Below are 23,372 nucleotides of genomic sequence, written 5' to 3' on the forward strand. Positions count from 1 at the left end.
TGACGTGTGCTGGGGTTTTTAGTCAAAACGTAGCATGAATCAAGCAATAGGGGAGGTTTAAGACCCGGTATGAAACAGCTCTTTCAGAGCGCTTCGTTTTCTTCCCCTTCCTCCCGCCCCTTTCTTCCGTGGGGTGTCCCAAAACGAGTTATGAGGTTATGGAAACAGTCTGGAGTGAAGTGGTTGGCACACGCTACGTATTTCCCAACTACGAAGGGGACGTTGCCATTAAAAATGAAATTCAGCCACTTCCTTCTTGTTTCTTCCGCAGATGGAGTTTGAAACGGAACACATTTCTCTGTGTTGTAAGACTTACACAGACCACAAACAAAGGACAGGATGGATTTATTTCACATTTTGCCGGTGGACACTCAAGTTACCACGTGTTAAATTTTTCATAATATGTCCCCTTTAAAGTAAGATGGAAGAGGAAGAAGAATTTCCAGAATAAAGTTTAAGGATAACATTAGTGAGGATGCCTCCTGCATCCTCACTAATTACATTGTGAATATGCAGATAGCAATCAATAGCAAACAGGAAACCACAAATAGTTTTTGTGGTCGATTTGTATATGTTTTTCTGTTTTTTTGTTTTGTTTGGGGATATTTTTGTTTATCTTTGTAGTCGTTTTGTGTATTTTTCTGTAATTTTTGTATTGTTTGGAGGCATTTTGTCTATTTTTTTTCTTAGCATTTTGTGTGTTTTTCTGTAATTTCATCTAAGCTCTGTTCAAATGACCAGAATTTAAGATAATTATTTAGTTTAGCACAAACCTTTTTATGATATATACAAAAAAAACCCGTAATTTCATATTTGAGAGAAGTAAATATACATTTATTATTTCTCTAAAATGTCATCAGAATTGTGACATAAATTCATACTTTTTGTAAATGGTTCATATTTCTATGTTACTTTAGTGTTGTGAATGAATAAAACGTTGTTTCTGTGCCCTCGCTCAGCTCTGCTCCATCGAGGTGACCTGTGAGAGCGCCAGCGTCATGGCGGCCACGCTGGCCAACGGCGGCTTCTGTCCAATCACAGGCGAGCGTGTGCTGAGCCCCGAGTCAGTGAGAAACACTCTGAGTCTGATGCACTCGTGTGGCATGTACGACTTCTCAGGACAGTTCGCGTTCCACGTGAGTGCGTTAAGCAGAGGCTTCAACACTTAAAATCATATGAAAAATGGGTAACAAGTATTCAACAAGCAATTTATAACTCATTAACTGCTACTTATAATGGATAGTTATGGAAAAGTGTTTCCGATAAAGGTTTAACTTTAAAAAGGCTGAAGTCAGGCCAGTGTTTTTAGTTCCCCTGTGTGAGAGTGCAGTCAGAGCTCCGCCTCTGTTTCCGTCAGCTTCCTGTTTGTGTTTCAGGTTGGACTTCCGGCCAAATCGGGCGTGGCCGGCGGCATCCTGCTGGTCGTTCCTAACGTGATGGGCGTCATGTGCTGGTCGCCTCCACTGGACAAGCTGGGAAACAGTGTCAGAGGGATCCAGTTCTGCACGGTAACTCGAAGGCCATAATAATAACGTCTTGCGCTTTCTTTTTCTGTGTTTTTGTTACCGTTTAGGGTTTCTGGAGTCATTTCTTGTGTATTTCTTTTGTTTTCCTTGTGTGCCACTTCCTTCCAGGATTTGGTTTCTCTCTGCAACTTCCATAACTACGATAATTTGAGACATTTTGCAAAGAAGCTGGATCCTCGCCGGGAAGGAGGAGACCAGAGGGTAAGTTTGATATTGCATTATTTGTCTTCACTTCTATGCGTATTTGTATGTATGCAGTGCTTAATTTGTAAATCATCAGGTCGGTCCCAGAACACTTTAGACGTAGAATGACTTTCCCCTCTCTTCCTCACTCGTGCTTAGTTTTTGCATTCGGTTTTGTGTACAATGACATTTCCAGTGATTTCAACTCAGTAAAAGACACAGTTGTCCAAATATAATACTTCAAAATGTAATCAAAAATGCCTAAAAGCAAGTGGATCCGATCAAATAAGTGCTAATCAAAATCTGGGAGGTGCCAGATCTTGCTCCAAATTACGCTCTGTATGTATGTCTCTCTTTAGTTGTGAGCAGGTTGCCTTTGAAGAAGACCTCACATAATGTTTTTGTGTTTTAGGTGAAGTCGGTCATCAACCTGCTGTTTGCTGCCTACACTGGAGACGTCTCCGCCCTGAGAAGGTACTGTATTACTGTCATTGTTGTTGTTATTATAATTATTGTTCTCATCAGATGTCATGAATTCCTATTATACATCCTGGAAAACTTGTCTGACAGTGTTACTTGTAGTGAAAATGTATATAACAAGAAATGTTTTTAATGTGTTACCATTAAACAAAATATGTGCATTTTTTTTAAAGAAAAAAACACATTAAAAGGACTTTTTAGAACATGTATAAACATCATGGGAACATGTAAATTTAATGAAAACTGTCTGTTCAACTTCTTAATGGCTTTTAGTTTTTGTATTTGTGTTGTTTTTTAATAGATTTCTGGCTATTTTTGTAGTCATCTTGTGTTTTTGGAGTGATTTTGATTATTTCAGTCTGTATTTTTGTCTATTTTACTGTCTATTTGTGTATTTTTGTGTGTTTACTTTGGGGGCCGCAGGTTGCACATCTGAACTAGACACTATTAGAAAATCCCCTAACCCTATTTAATTGATGTGGTGGTTTTTTTTCCCCCCAATTATGTTTACTGTGAAGTGAAAATTTTATTTGAAATGACAATAAAAAGCCTTGAATTTACTTTGACTAAAGCTGTAGGAACCCTTTACACTCCACTGTTGTTGAGAAACTGTAGACCAACGGGACACTATTGCCTAGCAACAGCTAACAGGAATCAACGAATGTCCGTCATATGCTGTCGGAAAGTGCGGCTCTCCATAGTTAATGTCTGTATAAAATCATTCTAAAAAGTCATTTTAATGTGTTTTATTATAAAAAGGTGCACATATTTTGTTGATTAGTAATACATTAAACACATTTTTTACTATAGGTAACTGAAGGTAGATCTGGATCTAATAAGTGTGAGTACTTTGATGCTGTAATAACCATATATGAGCACAGGGCGCTGTAATTAAAGGAACCCTTTTGCTTTGATGAATCTTGAACTTGACTCCTGGACACGTTTGAGCCGGCGTCCTGTCATTGCAGGTTTGCTCTGTCATCAATGGACATGGAGCAGAGAGACTACGACTCCAGGACGGCTCTGCACGTGGCTGCAGCTGAAGGTGACACAAAAACAAACGGAGGTTGTCCGCACTCTGCACGTGTCGTGCACCGAGCGATCTCTCAGTATGAGCAAATCCAACCTTCTGTACAGAACAATTCAGCTTTTGTAGCGTTCACACCTCAAAGCTGGAGTTTCAGGGTAATGGTACGTTCACACCAAACGCGTTTGGGGCATCAAAATGGTGCCTCACGCCCGTAGTCGGTCGCTTGTGCTCATTGAATCAGTACACTTGTCACCAGCGTCGGAGATGCTGTATTTTGGTGATATCGCGGGGCTATAGAGAAGTGTGGTGAATGGAGAATAAAGTTTGTAGTTCCTTGCTGAACACGCCGCCGCCGACTCCCGTTTATTGACTCGGACGAGAGTCACTTTCAGCTCTACTTTGTCTCTCCCGTGCCCAGTTTGACGACCTGCTGACCCGCATTAGCGCTCACATCCCCATCCCCTACCTGGACACTAACTACAGGCGCTCTATTCCAGCAGAAGAGCACCTGTCCGTCTGTTTCCACCTCCGGTTAGTGTTTTTTTTTTTTTCCTCATTCTGAATATGTCAGCGGTTGGGAAACGCTCCTGATTGGTCGACGCGTCGCGATTTGCCCCAAAAATTCAACAATCTCAACTCCAGCGCATCTGATGAGCACGTCAAAAGCTTGAAATCTCAAAACACGCGGCATCCGCCACCAAAAAGCTTCAACACGTGCCGCACAGGATGCGCGGGACGTGCAGTGGGACCTCTGACGCTCCCTAGAAGCCATATATACCATATATTGTCTATGTAAACCTGATGCTGTTGAGGCTTTGGACGCGTTTGGTGTGAACGCGCCATAGGGCTCCTGGTGAGAACTTTTAAAGGCTCAAATGAAGGTTTTTAACACTGAACAACGGAAAGCATTAAGAGAAATGCACCAAACGGGCCCAAAACCCCAAAAATGACAAACTTTCACAAAAGAACAACAAAAATGCATTCAATTTTAAAATTAAAAAAATCATAACATTAATTTATAATATGCAAACAAAAAAAATACAAAAATTTTCAAAATCACACAAAAACAGATGAAACGATGACAAAACCTGTGTTAATGCTCAGATTCGTCCTTATTTTAAATACCAACATGTCTGATCTATAAAGTACGCTTTTCTCCTGAAAAGGAACCACTGAAAACATTTGACCTCGAAGGAAAGTAACCACTCGTGACGAAGGTGTCATAGGACAGCCTCCTGTGAACGGATCCCCTTTCAAAATAAAAGCACAACATCTTATACATCGTCCAAGTTAGGAACCCCTGACCTAAAGTTATGGAAGTGAATGGTAAATAATTGTAAAGTGAAGGAAGTGAATGCTTAACCAGGCTGATTAAATGTGATTTTATTTTTTAATGCTTAAGCATCATCAATTTTATCCTCCTCCCCATGTTTGAGACCACAATATCTGCGTGAATGTTTTCCACGTTTGCTTTTACAAAAAGACCGCTATAGACCACAGTTGTTAGAAATGAAATGTTGAAATAAGTTGAATTGAAAAGAAGGATAAATGGAGGTGGACTGCTGTCTGTTGTGTGTGTTTCAGGTCATGGCGAGGTGGTTCGTTTTCTCCTGGAGGCCTGTAAGGTCAACCCAGTTCCCAAAGATAGGTAAACTATTCAGCCATTACAATATGACACAGTTGGGGTCAATTATAATTTTAATCACGTACTTGGTAGTTCATTACAGTTATGGCATAATTGTAATTGTAATTTGAAAAATCTGTTGCTGTAGTAATCGTAAATACATTTTAATTGAGTTTCGATAATTGACTTTGTAATTGTAATTGTTAGGAAAATTCTATCAAAATTGTCAGTTATAATTGAACTCAAAACTGGGGAACCATATTACAGTTCTATGTACAGTTCTACACATACTGTATGTAGTTATTCAAATGTGTTTCATGTCAAGCTTTCCCAAATGTTACCATTAAAAAAATAAATAAAAAAGATATATATTTATATATATTAATCGAGGGCTATACTGACACATGCTGCTGAACATGGATAATTGAAAATGTAATTGTAACTATAAAATGTAATTAAGCCCATCCCTGCATTATGACCACTGGGAGGAGACTCTGACAACTGTATGAGTTTAATATGAAACCAACTGTAAACCGATGGACCGGTGTGTTTAACCAGATCAAATGTTCCAAAGTCTTCTCCTCAACTTCTATGAATGACCAAAAATGTAATAAATAAAATGATCGTTAAGAGTCAAAACCGAGTCGCTAAAAAGATTTCAACTAATGTATTTCCTGCAATACAACGCACTACTTTTTATCAAATTTAAAATTTGGCAAGGGATTTGTAGACCCAGAGAGACGTATCTATGGCTTTTATAGCCAGCAGCATCCACTAGTGGACAAAAATGGGAATTTCATCTCCCAGTCAGGATCGGATTCAGTTACAATTACGACCACAATTATCCATGTTCAATTACAACTCAATTATGATTACGGTGACTGGCATTTTTTTTAAAATAAGATTATAAATTACAATGATTATTTTCCCCCTGAAATTCAACTCCAAATATTTTCTCAATCACTAAAGTTCAAATTGAATTAATCACAATTACTGAGCCTGAAATAAATAACCCCATAAAACATTTTTAAGCCTTTTGGTAAGTTATGATAAGCTTGTCTCAGAAAAAAAATTCAAAAATTGTTCTTTTTTTTTTGTCCTTGCCTCAGAAATTTTAGTGTTTTTCACATTTAGAAATGTTTTTATGCCGTAATGGATTTTCATCCCACTTTAAGTATGCTGCTCATCATATTTAACAAGTTTTTATGATAGCCTTATCTCACCAAAATGTTTCCATTTTTTATTTTAATTTATTTTATTTTATTTAATATCTCAGGAACTTTCTGAATGTTTTGATAGCTTATTTTTTCAAAATAGGACAAATGTGTGTGTGTGTGTGTGTGTGTGTGTGTAGGTGGGGAAACACACCCATGGATGAGGCAGTGCACTTCGGTCACCACGACGTCGTGACGATCCTGCGCGACTACCACAACAAGTACAACCCCCAGAGCAGCTCCGCCGACAAGGAGAGCGCCGAGAAGAACCTGGACGGAATGCTGTGAGGCCGCAGAGGTGGAAAACGACCTTTCACAATAAAAGCTCCCCCTTCTCCTTGGTATTGGATGTTGTAGCTTTTCCTACATTTATTTTCAGACTTTCCCCGTATATCTCTGCGTTTGCTCTTTTTCTGTCATCACAGTGTGGTGGAATGTACTTCCGCTCCCAACACTTTCACTGTGTGTGTGCTTGTGTGTGTGTGATATTTATCTGTTAAAGATAAGCTGTACAGTCCGTGTGTAAATACAGGTGTGTGTTTGTAGCTCTGTAGTTTGTCTGCTCACTGAACGAACAAATGTGACATTACTTAATGAATCTGCACTGATTTCCTCATCCATCTTCCAAAAGAAGCTTTATTTTAGGTTGATGTATTATTTATTTTAGTTTTTCCGGTGTTTTTTTTTTTTTTTGTAAATGAAGTAAAGCAATGTAAGCAGGGCAGCCAAAGCCGAGGTTGTTTTCGGTCACTGCCAGAAGTTCATGTTGAGCGCAGAAACGCACTGACGGAGCTTCAAGCCTTTCACATACTTCATAATAATCGAGAACTTTTGATTTTCCCTTCAGATTCTCACACGCTTCCTCTTTTTACCCTCCATTATTGTTGTTTTTCTAGTAGATGAGGTGCAGCATAGGCATGTTTGTGGACCACCAACAGTCCATGGTGTAGAATGAGGGTTTTAAACAGTGAATTATGGAAATCATTCAGATAGAAAACGTCTATAACAGACGGGGGCAACTGGCAGCCTTCGTAAACACACAAAATGACCGAAAATAACTGAATTACAACAAAAACGTTTAATAAAAATTACAAGTTATTTTTTGAATCTACAAAACAGCTACGAAATGACTCTAAAAGCACTCAAAACAACAACACAATGGGAGAAAAATATACAAAATGACTATAAAAAGCCTTTTTAGTTTCCTGTATTAATGCTCAGATTGATCATTATTCTAAATGCTGACATGAAGCATCTCACGACTCTACATACTGCAGCTTTAAGTCAAGTCTGCTAACGGAGACTTAACCCGGCTATATGTTTATCCATTTTCATAGTACAGGGCCAACAAAGATATTAGACAAAACTACTCGGGGAAAAAACACAAAAGTATGAAAAACAACAACTTAAACAAAAATTAGGGAACACACAAAACATCCACTAACACAGAAAGCTACAACAAAAAACATATATGACAACAAAATGACACTAAAAATGCATAAAATGCATGACAAATACGCACAATACCTGAAAAACAGACATTTGGACTCAAAACATACAATAAACAAGCACAAAAGCCCTTTGTCGTTTCCTGTGTTAATGTTCACATTGCTCATTATTCTAATGTTGACATGAATATTGATCATGTGACCCTCAGATCAGATACTATCACGTTTGTGGCCCCGCTGCGATAAAAGCTGCTTATGTCTCGTGTGAATATGTGATGATGATGATGATGATGATGAGGAGCATCTCTTAGCCGTTTGCCTCTAGTTTTTTTTTGCACTTTCAAAAGGAAATGTTGTATTTATTTTGTTTAATTTATTTTTGTGTTCAATATAAAAACTTTAAAAGTTCAAAGTTGAATGAATTTTAATGTATTAATTAAATAAATAGTAATTGAATTCCTTTTTCAGAATATCGTATCGATCTCGTGAAACCAATATCGTGTATTGCATCGCAATTGTGCCTGATTTCTGACACTACTGATTAGAATAAACATGTTTTTATTCCTATTGCACAAAACGGGCTCAATCAAAAGATGCTTCACAATATATTGAATTCATTGAATTAATGTTCACTTGGGTTTAATCTTTCCACCTCCAGAACATGAATAAAGTTCTCTGTTCTAATGAAGTATGCAGAAAGCTTTATCTTGCAGGGCAGGATCTGTTATACTTGAACCATTGTGTGTGTGTGTGTGTGTGATTTTAATCTCCAGGAAGAAGTGTGTTTGAACAAATAAATTCCAGATGTCAAGAAGCACAAAGGATCTGCAGGAATCCGCTTGTCGTGTGCTGAAGTATTCTGAATGTAAAGTGTTTTCGCTGTCGTCTTGTTTTCTTCTGATTGTGTATTTCTGCTGCTTCTGCAGGCAGCTCAGATATTTATTCACAAATCTTAATAAAGGAATAAAAAATCAAAAGCAGCAGCAGTGATTGTTGGTCTATTGTTGAATTATTATTTTTTTGGGCAACATGTGCACCTGTCCATTCTAGCAAAGTTTGTGCACTGGCATGTTAATACTAATGTAATATTTGAGCTAAACTACATTTTTTTTTCAACTAATAGCCCTGGAGGTAAACACAAAATGACAGAATACGCAAAAAAAAAAAAAAAAATTACAAAAATTAGACAAAAAAAAAATACACAATGACTTTTAAACAAAAAACATACACACAATAATGACAGAAAAATATACAAAATGACTCAAAAAGGACAATAAAAATGCACAAATTGACTCCACACACACAAAAAAAAAAATGTACAAAATGACCCAAATATATGCTTGAGGTTTTTTAAAATGCATTATTAACATATCCATGTCTTTATTCTGTACCAGTATTAGTTCCCCCTCATTTTGGAATTGTTAAGCTCGTTTTGCATTATTTATTTTTAAAGGTTCATTTTTTATGAAATTTACTGTCAGTTTCAGTTTCTGGCCTTTCTTTTGCTTTCTCTGAAAACACGTGACTGCTCTTGGCTGTTCCGTTTAGTGCCTACCCCCCCACTTCCAACAGCACTTCCCGTCTCTTTAAGTCACTAAAATACCCTTGACCCACACTGCTGAGCACTTCAGTTCATAACTCTTCACTTCTAGTCGTAACATTTGTGTTTTTGTGGTTATACGAGTACATTTAGGCTTACAAAAGACACTTTTACAGCCACTTTTTGACAGCCACTCTGTGGCATCTGTGATTGGCCACATTACTTACGTAGGCGGGACTTAATGTGAGCTCAGAGCTGTGATTGGGTAAAACTTTATGCGTCAGAGCTCGACATGAGGAAGCTCCAGTAGCTAACAGCAAACAGAAGACTCCTTCAACGATATTTCAGACTTTCAGACGTTTCCTCAGAGATAAAGGCAAGTTATATCATGTTTATTACAATGTATTCATGTATACTGGTGTTTTTTTTAATTGCTTGAAGCCTTTATTAACCCTGACTTCAAACTTTAGTCTAAAATGTATCCAATTTCAGAATATATACGGGAATAAAAATAGAAACATGTCACTTAACGTAATTTTTAGCAAGACGAAATCCAAGGAAAAGCCTTTTAACTAATGTAATGTGAAAATTGTAACCTTGTAGATAGTGTTTGGATAATGCTCTTTTAATCGTTAAATGTTCAAATTTGTTCACTAAATTTGGTGGAAAAGTTGAAATTGGTAAAGGTTTACTTTTACTGAGCATTTCAGGATGAAAATATTTACTTAAATGAATCAATTTCTGAGGTTTTTTTTTTTTTTTTTCTTTAAACCTTTTTTTTTTTTTTTTTTTTTTTTTTTAAATTGCAAAAATAAATAAGTGCAACTAGTTTTGTTCTTTTAAAAGCAAATTTGATTAAAGTGGACGTGGGTGGGGTGCTTTTCCTGAGAGGATATGCTCACAGCCTCTATTTATACCCCCTACTCCCAGTTTCATTTGAAGATGTCATAGCTTTTATTTATATAATGTGAGAATGTAGATAAGCATTCTCACAATAATCACACATAGGGGATATAAAACAACACTGCTTGAACATTATTTGCACAATATCAACGTATAAGTTGACATTATTGGATTTTTAGAAAATCAGAGACACAACCTGCGGTAGATGGAAACATATATCATGTTCATAAAAAAAAGATAATCGGAGAATTAATTAGTTTTTGTTTTGTTTCTTTGTTTTTTAAATATTTATCTTCCTCCATCTGAAAAATGTGTGCTACAACAGATTCAGGGAACCATAGACGGAGGCATTTGCCACTTAGAAGAATGTAAATATGCATCGATGACAAACTTCGAGTTTGAGTCCAAAATCTAAAATGTTCCAAACATTACAAATCTATGAATTAACGTAGAACTTAGAAGCTCTCGACTCATGGGTCGCAGGCGTTAAGATCCTGTGCTCTTATTTTGAAAGGTATGATAATGGTAAAAAGTAATGAAAGACAAAAAGGCTGCGTCCGAATAGTACCTCCTGTCCACTTTTCCTTAACCTTGGAAGTGTTTAAGTGGCCGCCATGATGAGCAGCATTCCAATCCTCTAAAAGCAAAGGAAAGGAGGCTCGATGTTTTCTTTATAACCTCCTTTAGCCTAGGAAACACTGATGCATCCTTTACCAAAGGAGACCAGCTAATGCTGCCCCACAATGCAATGTAGTGACAAAATTTAAAGTGTTCACGGAAACTCAAACACTGAAAAGGGTCGCAGATCATGTAATTTACCAATGCAATAATATGCCTGAAACAACTTTAAATGATCTAAAACCCATATCTTGTGTGTATATATATATATATATATATATATATATATAAATTAAAAATAAATAAATAAATTGGATAAAATGAAAAAAATAAAACCCATATCTTTTGATATGCAAACCATATTATCATATTATAACTGACATAAAAAGCTATCAGAGACGTTTTTAGACACAATAATGTTTTATTCAACATTATTCATATTTCTGAGTGGAAGCAAAGTGACGTTGAAATCACGCTATGGCCCGAAGTTGAGACGTCTCTGGCAGGTACAGAGCTAAAGTTTTTAGCTTTATGCTTTCAAGCGCGCTTCCTTACCTTGCGCCACCGTAGCGACAAATAGGTGTTAATTCACATTGGCTTGATTTAGGTTTATTGAATTAAGCCAAATGTAAATTATTTTAACCAGAGGTTTTTTCAAAGGTACATCGTCAATTATTTGAAATGTTTACCAAATTAATTGTCTGAAATATTTACAACATTTAAATACATTTGCACTGTGTGAGCGTACAATAACATATATTTTGGGTGTATTTGGGGAGTATTGTAACATTTAAATGTAATTTGGAAGTTGTTGTTTTGCGAGTTTGTTCGGTGAATTAACCTGACCAGATGACGTCCAAAAAAGACGTCTTCTCAACGTCGTTTCAACGACGACTTGCTCAGTGGGAATTAAGGCTCGTATCGTGACCCAAGTATTGTGATACGTATCGTATTGCAACATCCTTGCCAATACTCAGCTCTAGTCCAGATGAGGTGGTGGTCCTGACTAGGGATGTAACGATTCACTCAACTCCCGATACGATTCGATTCACGATACTGGGTTCACGATACGATTCTCTCACGATTTATTTTACAAAATGGGACTGTAGACAAATTTATTTTTTTGGGAAAAAAAAACTAGAAAATACGGTACTATTTTCCTTTTATTTTTCATTGTCAAAAGAATTCCTTGATAAACTATTCAAAACAATGCAATTTAACTAAAAATAAATCTTGAATGAAATAAATAAAGGAATAATACAAATGAAAATGAAGCCTATTAATTTAAATTCTGGTTCTATAATAAACAATGCAAAACTGCATAATAGTTATTTTTTCTTTTTAAAAGTGCAACTGAAAATGTATTTTGTGCCTTAACAATTGGACTTTAAAAAAAAAAAAAAAACCGTCATTGCACTGATTTACGTCATATTTGTTTGGACCAGCAGAGGGCGCTGGTAACACAGTGGTCGGTTGGCATGCAGATATCTTGCAGTGAAGAAGAGATGCTATGCTAGCAGACAGAGCTAATAGAAAAACGTGACTTTTACAGATATTCAAGTAATATTACAGATATTCTTTCGGTGCTAAAGGGGCAATGAATCATTTAACACATTTAAGAGTAGAAGGCGGCCAGAAAGAAAGTATTAGCAGACTCCGCCCGCCGCCTACACTTGTGGATCGCGCCCTCTGCTGGTTAAAAAAAGTACTGCGATTCAATTTTCAGAAAATCGATATCAACCGTGATACCTATGAATCGATTTTTAACTGCCTTACGATTAATCGTTACATCCCTAGTCCTGACGTTCCAATACTAACCTAATTCGGACGTCGTATAGACGTGCAGATGTGGTCCGGACCGACCAAAGCAATATGGACGTTTTTTCACCACAACAGACGTCACTAATCTTTGCGGATTATTACATCACCTAGTGGAAGTATGTCTGATTGTCAAAACAACGTGATGGCCTTTCCCGAACTCATTTAGAAAGTCTCCTAACACCTTTCCTTAACCCTGTGACGTCATCATCCACAGGGTTAAGGAAATAGTGGCTAGGAAAGGAGATAGGAGGGACTATTTGGAGTGTGAGAAGGGATATCAGAGCTTCAGGGGCTGTTGTTGACCAGCAGATGACGCAGTGGTGCCAGCTTCAGATGCTGGACTCTAAGTACCTGGAGCAGGTGGACCAGCTCTACGATGACTCCTTCCCCATGGACATCCGACAGTACCTGAGCCGCTGGATCGAGAGCATCGACTGGTGAGAGTCCAGCAACTTACACATGAAAACAAAATAATGCATATTTTCTGTTACTATTGCTGTTTTTTATTTTTTTCCCACTGTGTTGATGGACCCCATAAACAATGATATACAGAAAGTGGGTCAATCAAACTCCACATAAAAAAATGTAATTTCTGTACCCAACCTAATTTTTTTCCAATACCACAAAAAGATAACCAGGCAAAATATTTGTATTTAAAAGGTAAAGGTATTTCTATATCTATACTCACATGATCAACATTCATGTCAGCATTTAGAATAATGACCTACCTGAGTATAAACAGAAAACATCAAAGGTTTTGTGTGTTTTGATTGTCATTTTGTTATTTTGTATGTTATTTGGAGTTGTTTTATGTGTGTTTTTCTGATATTGTGTAATTGTCTTTTTTGAGTAGTTTAGTGCAGTGTTTTTCAAATGGGGGTACGGTGTACGCGATGGCACTACAGGGGGTACTTGAGAGAGAGGGTGCAAAATTAACAAATGAAAGCATTAAAAAGAGACACTAAATGAGAAAAAAAACCCCACAAGATCACTACAAAATACACGAAAATAACAGAGAAACATACAAAACAACACCACAAACACACACACTGAGAGAGAATAATTTGAATATTACATTAACAACACACAAAAATAACAACAAAAACACACAAAGTCAGATAAAAATGTACTCAATAATAAATAGAACAGACAAACAACAATAAAATACACAAAATGACACAAAAAACACAAAATTATGATAGAAATGATCTTGATTAGAATATGAATATTGCTATTGCTAGGTTAATGCTATTGTCAGGTTAATCCTAATGTTAAACTATTGCTAGCCACTGCTAATGTTAGGCTATTGCTAGGTAAATGCTTTGCTAGGTTAATTCTAATGCTAAAGTTAGGCTAATGCTTGCTAATGCCAATGTTAGGCTAATTCTATTGCTAGGCTAATGCTAATTGCTAGGTTAGTGCTATTACTAGGCTAATGTTAATGTTAGGCTATTGCTAGGTTAATACTATTGTCATGCTAATGCTAGTGCTAGGTTAATGCAAATTCTAAAGCATTTTAAATTCAATCTCTCAGCAGTTTTTCAACCAATTTGCACCAAATTCTCTCAGACCAAACCTAATCCCCAACATTGGGATACGTGACCTTGGGTTACCGACCCCGGCCGCATCTTCAGACCCCACGAAGCTGTTGCGGCTTTAAGGTCAGTATTGGTCCCACAAAGATGACCGTAATTGTTAGGAACTATAGAAACAAATCTATTCAGGAGGCACTAAATACTGTTTCATTCACTTATTTATAAAATGAGATTCTTTAAAATGTGTGTTATCACATCATTATGATCTATAGTTGTTTTTTCACAGAATTCAGAGCCAAATGTGGTAGTAAGAGAAAGGAGGTACTTCAAGAACCACTGATTTAGTGGTCTGTTGTCCTCTTGTAATCTTTTCCCCATTTTTGTGTTTTTGTAGTCCTTTTGTGTGTTTTTCTGTGTATTTTTGGTATCGTTTTGTGTGTTATTAGTCATTTTTGTGTAATTTTAGTGTGATTTTGTATGTTTTGTTATATGTATTTTGTAGTCATTTTATATATTTTATTGTTGTTCATTTGTGTCAGGGTCAAAGGAATTTTTCACAGCGTAGGGGGACTGCGTGGTGAGAACCTATGGATATTTTATTGTAATTGTGTATGTTTTGTAGATTTGTCATTTTATGATTATATTTGTGTATTTTGCTGTCATTTTTGGAGTCATTTTGTGCATTTACTTTGATAGCCACGCAAAATGAGTCTAAGGGTCTGCCCTATAATATTTATTAATTCATATTTTTATTTTTTTTATACCCGTTGATTTCATTGTGTTAAATGAAGTTTGGTGTGTAATGGTGGTTATGTGTTTCCTTCAGGGACGCCGTAGCCATGCAGGACTCTTTGGCCACAATTCGTTTCCACGACCTTCTCGCTCAGCTAGACGACCAGCACAGCCGCTTCGCCCTGGAGAGCAAATTCCTGCTGCAGCACAACATCCGCAAGGCCAAGAGGAACCTTCAGGTCAGCCTCGTCTCTATACTCTCACCAGGAAGGCAAGGCCAATTTATGTGTTGGGCGCAAAAAAGATTGCACAATATGACTCTAAAACTTCATTAAATGAGAGAATGATGTGCAAATTTACAACAAAATAACACAAAATGAGAGAAAAAGATTTAAAATGACCCCAAAACACAAAAAACAGGGGAACATCATACAAAATCGTATCAAAAGTACAAAATATGTGAATTTCTCTTGGATATAGAAAACATAAAAATGGGTTACATTGACATCTTTAACTTTTAATGAATTTTTTTTTTCAGAGCCACCAAAAGAAGCAGAAGTTGTCATTTTGACTGAAAAAGCTGCTAAATGATCTAGAATGATCAAAAAAGCTACTAAATGATCTAAAATGATTTAAAATGATATAAAAAGCTGCTAAATGATCTAAAATGATCTGAAAAGCTACTAAATGATCTAAAATGATCTAAAAAGCTGCTAAATGATCTAAAATGATCTAAAAAGCTGCTAAATGATCTAAAATGATATAAAAAGCTGCTAAATGATCTAAAATGATCTGAAAGCTACTAAATGATCTAAAATGACCTAAAAAGCTGCTTAATGATCTAAAATGATCTATAAAGCTACTAAATCATCTAAAATGACCTAAAAAGCTGCTTAATGATCTAAAATGATCTATAAAGCTACTAAATGATCTAAAAAGCTACTAAATGATCTGAAATGATCAAAAAAGCTGCTACATTTGATCCGTAAACCACAGATCCGGAACACCTGAAACAGAGAAGAGAGAGAAGGGCGAGGAGAAGGCACTGACTGCAGAAAAACATGATACAGTATTATCAAGTCAGCCTGCCTTGGCCTTCGGCCCCACTCCCGGTGGCCTAGTCAGCACTTCCAAAGGCGAGGGGCCTGGCAGCTGAAAGCTCTTCCTCCTCTTCTACTTCTAGACACTTTAGGAACTTCCAGAAGGCCAGCAAACTTAGAGCGAAGCTAATGAAAGGAAGCCAATACTGGAGAAATATGCTCTCTCGTGTTTGTTCCAGTTAGTATTCTAGCTGCAGCATTCTGAATTAACTGGAGACTTTTTAGTGAGTTATTGGGTCATCCTGAAAGTAGAGAGTTACAGTAATTTAGTCTAGATGTAACAAATGCATGGATTAGTTTTTCAGCATCACTCTGGGCCAAGATATTTCTGATTTTAGAGATATTACGGCGGTGGAAGAAGGCTGTCCTTGAGATCTGGGGCCATATTCCTAAAGATTCTTAGAGCAAGGAGTTGGTCGTAGCTGCCAAATTCTAAGAAAATTCTTAGAATCATGATGTTTTCTTAGAATTTCTCCTAAAAGTGAAGAGTAGATCCTAGTAAATATAAAAGGTATTCCCAAAGAATCTTAGCTCTTAAGAGAACTCCTAAGGTAAGATCTGTTAAGCGCAGGGAAGAGGAGTTTTAAGTGGCTTAGGAGTTCCCTAAGCAGACGACAAAAAGGTAGACGGGAGAGGCAGGAGAGATATTCTCCAAATGCTGGGGGACGGTGAATGAATGTAACGCTACAGATTGGATCGTGCAGGAATCATGTTTGTGGTTGATCTCATTAGAGATGCACTTCCTTCTTCAACCCAACGCCACAATGCAATACCACCCGAAATGAAAGTCATTACAACACTGATGTATTTGGCAACAGGGGAAACGCAACAGTGCAGCAGCGATGACTTGGGTCTGTCACAACCCTCCATCAGCAGGGTCATCAACCAAACACTGACAGCATTGTCACGACCTCATATTGTGACACAATTTGTTTCATTTCCACTGGATGCCCCCACTTTACAAGTTCACAAAAGGGCATTTATGGACATTGCAGGATTTCCCGGTGTTGTGGGTGTAATGGATGAGACACTTAAGAATAATTGCACCATCAGAAGATGACGCCGTTTTTTGTGAACAGGAAGAGATTTCAAGCAAAAGCAAGAAGAGTTTCTGTCCATTCCTTGCTCAGAGTTCTGTGAGAATGTTCTGGAATCACTCCTAAGCTAAGAATCCTTGCTAGGAATTTTTAGGTTAAGTTAGGAGCACTCTGAGACTATTCTCAGAATTTTTAGGAATACGGGCCCTGATCTTTATTAATCACTAGCAGCACAATGTCAACATGTTGTGCCACTTTTGACTTTTTCCTTCATTAAGGCTGAAATGTGTGATTAAATTCTGTAGCGTTGCTTCTTTCAGGGCAGCTCTGAGTTCATAAAAGTAGTTTTTAAAACACATTGAGGACGTGGTCCCTTTAAAAAAAAAAAAAAAAAAAAAATGGGAGGGTACTTTCTGCGCTTATTGAGCGCTTATTAATTCTTTGGTGTGTCTGTAGTTCTGACATGAGCCTGACCGCGTATGGGCACACAGACATATGGCACGGACACGGCACCGCAAGGGATAAAATGTGCTCTTGTGATTTGGCAGATCGTCAACATGTTTTAATCCTTCAAGATCTAATATCGTCAGATCGCACACACCCTGTACTATGAAGATGGATAAACATATAGCCGAGTTAGCTCTCCTTTAGCAGGCTTAACATAAGAGCAGCTGTGTTACTACAGGTTATTAAACATGTTCAGTTAAAGGGCACATTACACCAGTTTTACACCTATAGTTTTAACACCATCTTATTCTATGAAAACAATCATGCTGATATCTGGTAATGAAAGTGCCAAACGATGCTCATTTTGTCCATTATTTGTCATTTAAATAATATTTTCCACTTCTGTCGAGCGCCGCTGCTGAAATCCAGCCGTACCGTACCCGTATGTAATTAGATAACCTGTGTTGTTGTGTAATGTGTGGATGTGCAGGGTCGCTTTCAGGAGGATCCAGTGTCAATGGCCATGATCATCTCCAAGAACCTGAAGGAGGAGCAGAAGATCCTGGCCAAAGCAAAGAGCATAGAGGTACAACAACTAATAAACATCTTTTATCAGTGGATCATCGTTATTAGCCCCACAATGATGACCAACTGATTTGTGTACATGACTTAAGTTTGGTTATTCTAATTTTCTTTTGAGCAAAAAAAAAAAAAAATTGTAATGTAAAAAGTCATTTAAAATTTAGGAGCTACAGGTATGTGAATTTTTTTTCTATTACTTAAATGTGTTTTTTATTAATTTTTTTTTGATATTTGTTTTTTGCTAACCTTTCATTTTAGTTTTGGTGAAATGTATGTTTTGATTTATTTTTAATTATTTGTCATTTATTGATTTATAAATGTAATAATTAAGTTATTTGTTGTTGTTGAGTTTTTTTTTTTAACGTATTTTTTATTTTTCTCTTTTTTAATCAGAATCAAAATCAGAAATACTTTATTGATCCCAGGGGGAAATTACTTGTGTTACAGAGGCTCAATAAATATTACAAATAAAAAGAATAAACACTAAAAGAAAGAACGTACATAATTAATTAAGACTGTCTAACTAACAGTTAAATGTATTTAATAAGGATTAAATACATTTGCACACATTACAGTAGAACAAAATAAAACAAGATAATATACATAATAATACAAATGTACAAGTATAATACAAATATATACAACAATCAATCTGTTTAATCTGTCTAATTAGTATTAATTTATTTTGTCTTTTTAATTGTTTTTCATGTTTTAATTGCATGTGTGCAGCACAGCGATGAAGGGACAGCTTCTGCGATGCTCGTGGAGAAACAAAAGCTTGACAACAAAGTGAAAGAGATGAAGAGTCAAGTTCAGGTGAGACGGCGCTCAGTGTGCGGGGAACAGTGGGAGGAGTGAGATTACACAGTGTGCGTGTGTGTGCGTGTCAGGAGGTGGATCAGAACATTAAGAGCCTGGAGGAGCTGCAGGACGAGTATGACTTTAACTACAACACATTGAAGAACAGAGGTGAGAGAACCATACTGTCTTAGCCAGAGCTTCATTTGTAAATCATCAGGTTTTGGAAAGAGAAAGACAAAAACGTCACGGAATAAAACATTTTTAAAAGCGCCTTTTGCTAACTAAATGGGCCGATAATATCACGTGAACACAAACATCCAATTTACCAAAATGTTTATTAAAATAATGATGAATCAGCATTAAAGAAGCACGGACAATCATCCGTTACGGAGCGCATCCGTCTCTTTCTCTGAGGCTGCGTTCACACTGCAGACAAATCCGATTTTTTTGGGAGTCAAGTGACCAGATCTAAGCACTCAAATTCGACCCATATCTGTTTTTTTCAAATCAGATTTAGACCACTTCCATATGTAGTCCTGAATCAGATACAGATCGAATCTTTTTCACTGCGACCTCAATGTGAACGGTCAAGGCGGATGTAATACGCGTTTGATAAATTGACGTCATTATTACAGGACAGGCTTTAAGCATCCACTGTTAAATCAATCCTTTTTCTGCACATGGATTGTCCTTATATTTGATACGTAGATTATATAAATAGATCCACTGTGTCATGCGTGCACTGCTTACCTGTGTATGTTTGACGTGCATCTGTTACCTCTCCTTTTCTTTCACCTGCTCATTCATTCTTTGGCTCCACTGCACCAAGACTGTGCACATGCAGGTCAGTTCTGAACCGCAAATCGTTCACACTGGAATCTGATACAGGTCACATTTTAAATGGTTATGTGAACGGACAAACAAAAAATCCGATCGAGCCAAAAAATCAGAATTGCGCAATAAGGCCTGCAGTGTGAACGTAGCCTGAGTGACAGCTGTCAAAATCTGCCATGTTTCAGCAGCAAGGACAGCGCAAAATCACCTCTAATTTACTTTCAACACAAAGGTCAGTACACTTTCAGAACACAAAAACTCACAAATACAAAATATTTACAAACTTTTACACCCATAACATAAGGCCATAACCTCTCAGCAGAAAATGAAAATATTACGCGTGCTTACCTTAGTTTTTCCAAAACAGCCAAAAAAAACATGCCATGGAGAACTTTGTATCCTCGCTCCAGCTTGATCCGGCCCAAATGAAGCTCTGGTCTTAGTGTTCCATTTTACCATTTTACCCTTTGACCCTGCTTAACTAGCACAACTACGAGCTAAACTGACTAAAATGTGAGATGCAAAGATTCATCTTCAAGTATAAAATGCAGTTTGTCCCACAGAGATGGAAATGAACGGAATGACGGCGAAGGAGTTGGAGCAGGAGAAGGTGACCATAGGGAGGATGTGCTTCGAGCTCAAAGCCAGACGTCAGGTGACCTCACAATCTCATCACCTATTAATCCAGTGGATCTCAACCTTTTTCGGCTCGTGACCCCATTTTTATATCACAAATTTCTGGCGACCCCAGAGCGTTTTTTTGTCTCTAGAATTAGTTTGTGATCGTATTTGTTATAATGTGTTACAAATACAGAGTAGTAAGGATTAGTGACAATATGCGCCAGCTCAGATATTATTTTTATACTGCATTTCACTTGAACTAGATTTACAGTATATTTGAGAAAGTCAAAGTATAGAATACAGTTGCTTGAGATTGTGTGTGGTGTTTTATTTTGAAAAATAATAATAGATATTTAAGCTCTTTGAGCTTTCTGCCTATTTCTGTGATATTATGTATTGTGTTTAAAATAGATAAATAAAAATAAATACATTTTTTTTTTAAAAAAATATAGTATACAGTATGATTTTAAATCAGAAATGTTTCATTTTATTATCACTTGACATTTTTTATTTATTTATTTATTTTTTACGAGAAAAAAAAAGGAAAACCCGTATTAATCCTAATGCTGTGTCTCATATTAATTTTCATTGGCTCCAAACAGAAAGAAAATAGACTTTTTCTCCACATACATTGTTACCGTTGAGAATTTTGAATTATTTCAAACAAATATTTTTTTTTTCTTTATTCTCTGGATCTACACCTGTAATTTTTTTTTTTAATTGGTAATTTAAAAAAAGGGGTTATGAAAATCTACCCACGTTTTTTCCAACTTTTTTTTTGATAAACAAACACTAAATAATTTCTAACTTTTCTAATATTTTTACTTGATTAGAAAATAAAATGGTATCTTGTTTTTTTAAACATATTTTCCATTTGAAATTCCATGGACTTTTTTTTTTTTTTTTTACATATGGGTTTCATGCGCTGGTTTCTTTGGTTTGTGTGATAGGATGTTGTGACTCAGCTGAGCGAGCTGCTGAATGTCACACACAATGTGCTGTACGATCTCATCTCAGAGGAGCTGCCCGAGTGGAAGCAGCGGCAGCAGATCGCCTGCATCGGAGGCCCGCCCAACGCCTGCGTGGATCAGCTGCAGAACTGGTAGAACATTGACTGAGCTATGACACCATTGATTAGAGGTGTATTCCAGAAAGGAGGTTCAACAAACTCTGAGTCTATCCTCAAACTCTGGGTCAACATACCCCGCAATGTGTAACTCTTGAGGATCCCATTCCATTACAGCTGGTATGAAGTGGGTTAATCCACGCTGAGTACAAGCGATTAAAAAGCTATTTTAAATTGAGCAAAGATAACATGAGTTACCATGGGAACCAGCTGGATGAGAGCTATTTATTTCACCCCGATGGGTGAAATAAGCAGGTATTTGGGGAACATGAGCCTGCTCTAAAGGTGGGTTCACACAAAACACCACCATATTGTCGCTTGAATCGACCATAGTGAGTCGCTTGAACATTGTCACGCTTTTTGGTCTCTTCTTCACTGGGGATGCGCCTCGTTAACTGGTTTTGTTTGGGAACCGGTTCTTAGTCAAACGATTCTTTGGAATCGCTAACAAAAACCCTTTACAGTTTTGCTATCGATTGTTCGCGGGCTGCGTCGCCACTATAAAACAAACGCACCCCACTCTCAAATTTGCAATGACGTCACACACACACAAGCTGCTGCAGAGCAGAGGTGAGCTGCTACATGTGATGCTGCAGAAAAGGCCCCAAATTTGAATATAAATAAATACTGTTGTTAATGGAGGTCTCCTTTTTCTAGGTCTGATGTGTGAATAATAAATTATTCACCGCTGTTAATGCCAGAGGTGAGCTTACTCACGTGAGATCAAATCAGTATTATATTCCAAATGGGTGTTACGCAGAAAGCTGTTGACGAGCTGACTAGTGGGCTTTGGCGGTGAAATGATTACTTAACTAGAGGGTATGCGTGAAAAATGAAAGCGTGATTACCCAGCTCTCATATAGTTTGTCATATTGTTGGTGTTTACTCATGTTGATCTAGTTTGGTTAGTTAATGTGAATGAAAGCCAGAGCCTGCGTGCTTGCGGTATGTGTGTTCATGATTGTCAGTTCTACATGCGTCATGTCAAGTTAAAAGCACGTTTCTTTATGCACTTGTAACGTATTGGGATGGCTCATGTTTGAGCAGTAATTAGTAGTGGTTAGTGTGTAGTGTTGTCACTCAGGCTGCTATTCAGTTAAGCTCATTCGGTGACGTAGTAGCATACCTGTATATTTCACAATAAAAGCAGCCTGCTGGTTTTGGCTGTTAAGGGATTTACAGTATATATTGGCCAACGTTGTGTGATAATGATAAAAATGAGGTTCATTTATTATCCTAAGCCAATATCCACTTGACTTGTGGACTCATGTTACTCATTTGAGTATTGTTTATTTGTTTATTGAGGACTCATTTTAGTAATGTTTATTCTCAGCGGTGAATAATTAAGATTTATATTAATAAACCTGACATTTATGTTAATAAACCAGGTTGTATTCTTTTCTGTATGCGTGTACTACTTGTTTTTCAGCCTATTTGGGAATCGATAAGAGAATCGATAAAGCATTAGAATTGCTAAATCCTTATCAATATACATCCCTATTCATCACAACAGTGACGTGACGACAGGGGAGGGCTGCACAGCACTTATCATAGACAGCTCCACTTGTACGTACGGTTTGAATGCTCAACTTACGGACACTCAAAATAAGCCTAGAATTTAAAAGGCGTATTCACTTTCATTTGGCCCCAGTAAGTGCAGCCTTGGTTTTACAGACAGTGACGACCGCTTGATGTTGCGTTGATTTTTAATGTAATATAGGCGTTGGAGTCGTCTGGATGTCCAAAAAAAACATTTCCCAGGCTGGATTCAAACCCCTGACTCTGCTTTATAGCACGTTTCCTTTCCCGTTGCCCCACCGTAACGTTTGTACTGCTACTGTCACTCTACGGTCAATGAGTATCAATCTAAATGTGTATTCCTTTAAATGGACATATTCCTCTTTACATTGTGTACAGTGTTAGGGGGGCGGAGCCAGGTAGAAACACAGGGTTTCTTAGACAAAACCTGCCAGTGAGCTGTTACCATGGTGACATACTCAGGGAACTGGACACTCAGTTTTCCTCATTTGAGCCCGAACATAACCCACTTTCTGGAATACCCTTCAGCTGACAGACAAACACATAAACAAAGAAAAGTGTTCTTGTTTCCTGTTTTTTTTTTGTGTGTATTTTTGTTGTCATAATGCATGTTTATCAGTTATTTTTGTGC

General features: G+C 37.1%; 1 protein-coding gene and 1 pseudogene across 6 annotated transcripts in view; both read left to right on the forward strand.

The window, feature by feature from the left end:
- Positions 1-7,463, forward strand: part of LOC114476286 (glutaminase kidney isoform, mitochondrial-like) — a 33,074-nt pseudogene extending 25,611 nt beyond the window's left edge.
- A 1,832-nt stretch (positions 7,464-9,295) lies between these two features.
- stat1a (signal transducer and activator of transcription 1a) overlaps positions 9,296-23,372 on the forward strand; it is a 35,264-nt gene continuing 21,187 nt past the window's right edge. For all 6 annotated transcript variants that reach the window (XM_028467835.1, XM_028467855.1, XM_028467872.1 and 3 more), the window contains exons 1-8: positions 9,296-9,421; positions 12,697-12,824; positions 14,749-14,893; positions 17,729-17,824; positions 18,550-18,636; positions 18,711-18,789; positions 20,019-20,110; positions 21,027-21,178. In XM_028467835.1, coding sequence (XP_028323636.1) covers positions 12,697-12,824; positions 14,749-14,893; positions 17,729-17,824; positions 18,550-18,636; positions 18,711-18,789; positions 20,019-20,110; positions 21,027-21,178 — 779 coding nt within the window. In that variant the 5' untranslated portion in view covers positions 9,296-9,421. The remainder of the gene's footprint in view (positions 9,422-12,696; positions 12,825-14,748; positions 14,894-17,728; positions 17,825-18,549; positions 18,637-18,710; positions 18,790-20,018; positions 20,111-21,026; positions 21,179-23,372) is intronic.

This window comes from Gouania willdenowi, chromosome 2 (genome assembly GCF_900634775.1).
Source record: "Gouania willdenowi chromosome 2, fGouWil2.1, whole genome shotgun sequence".
Lineage (NCBI taxonomy): Eukaryota > Metazoa > Chordata > Actinopteri > Blenniiformes > Gobiesocidae > Gouania > Gouania willdenowi.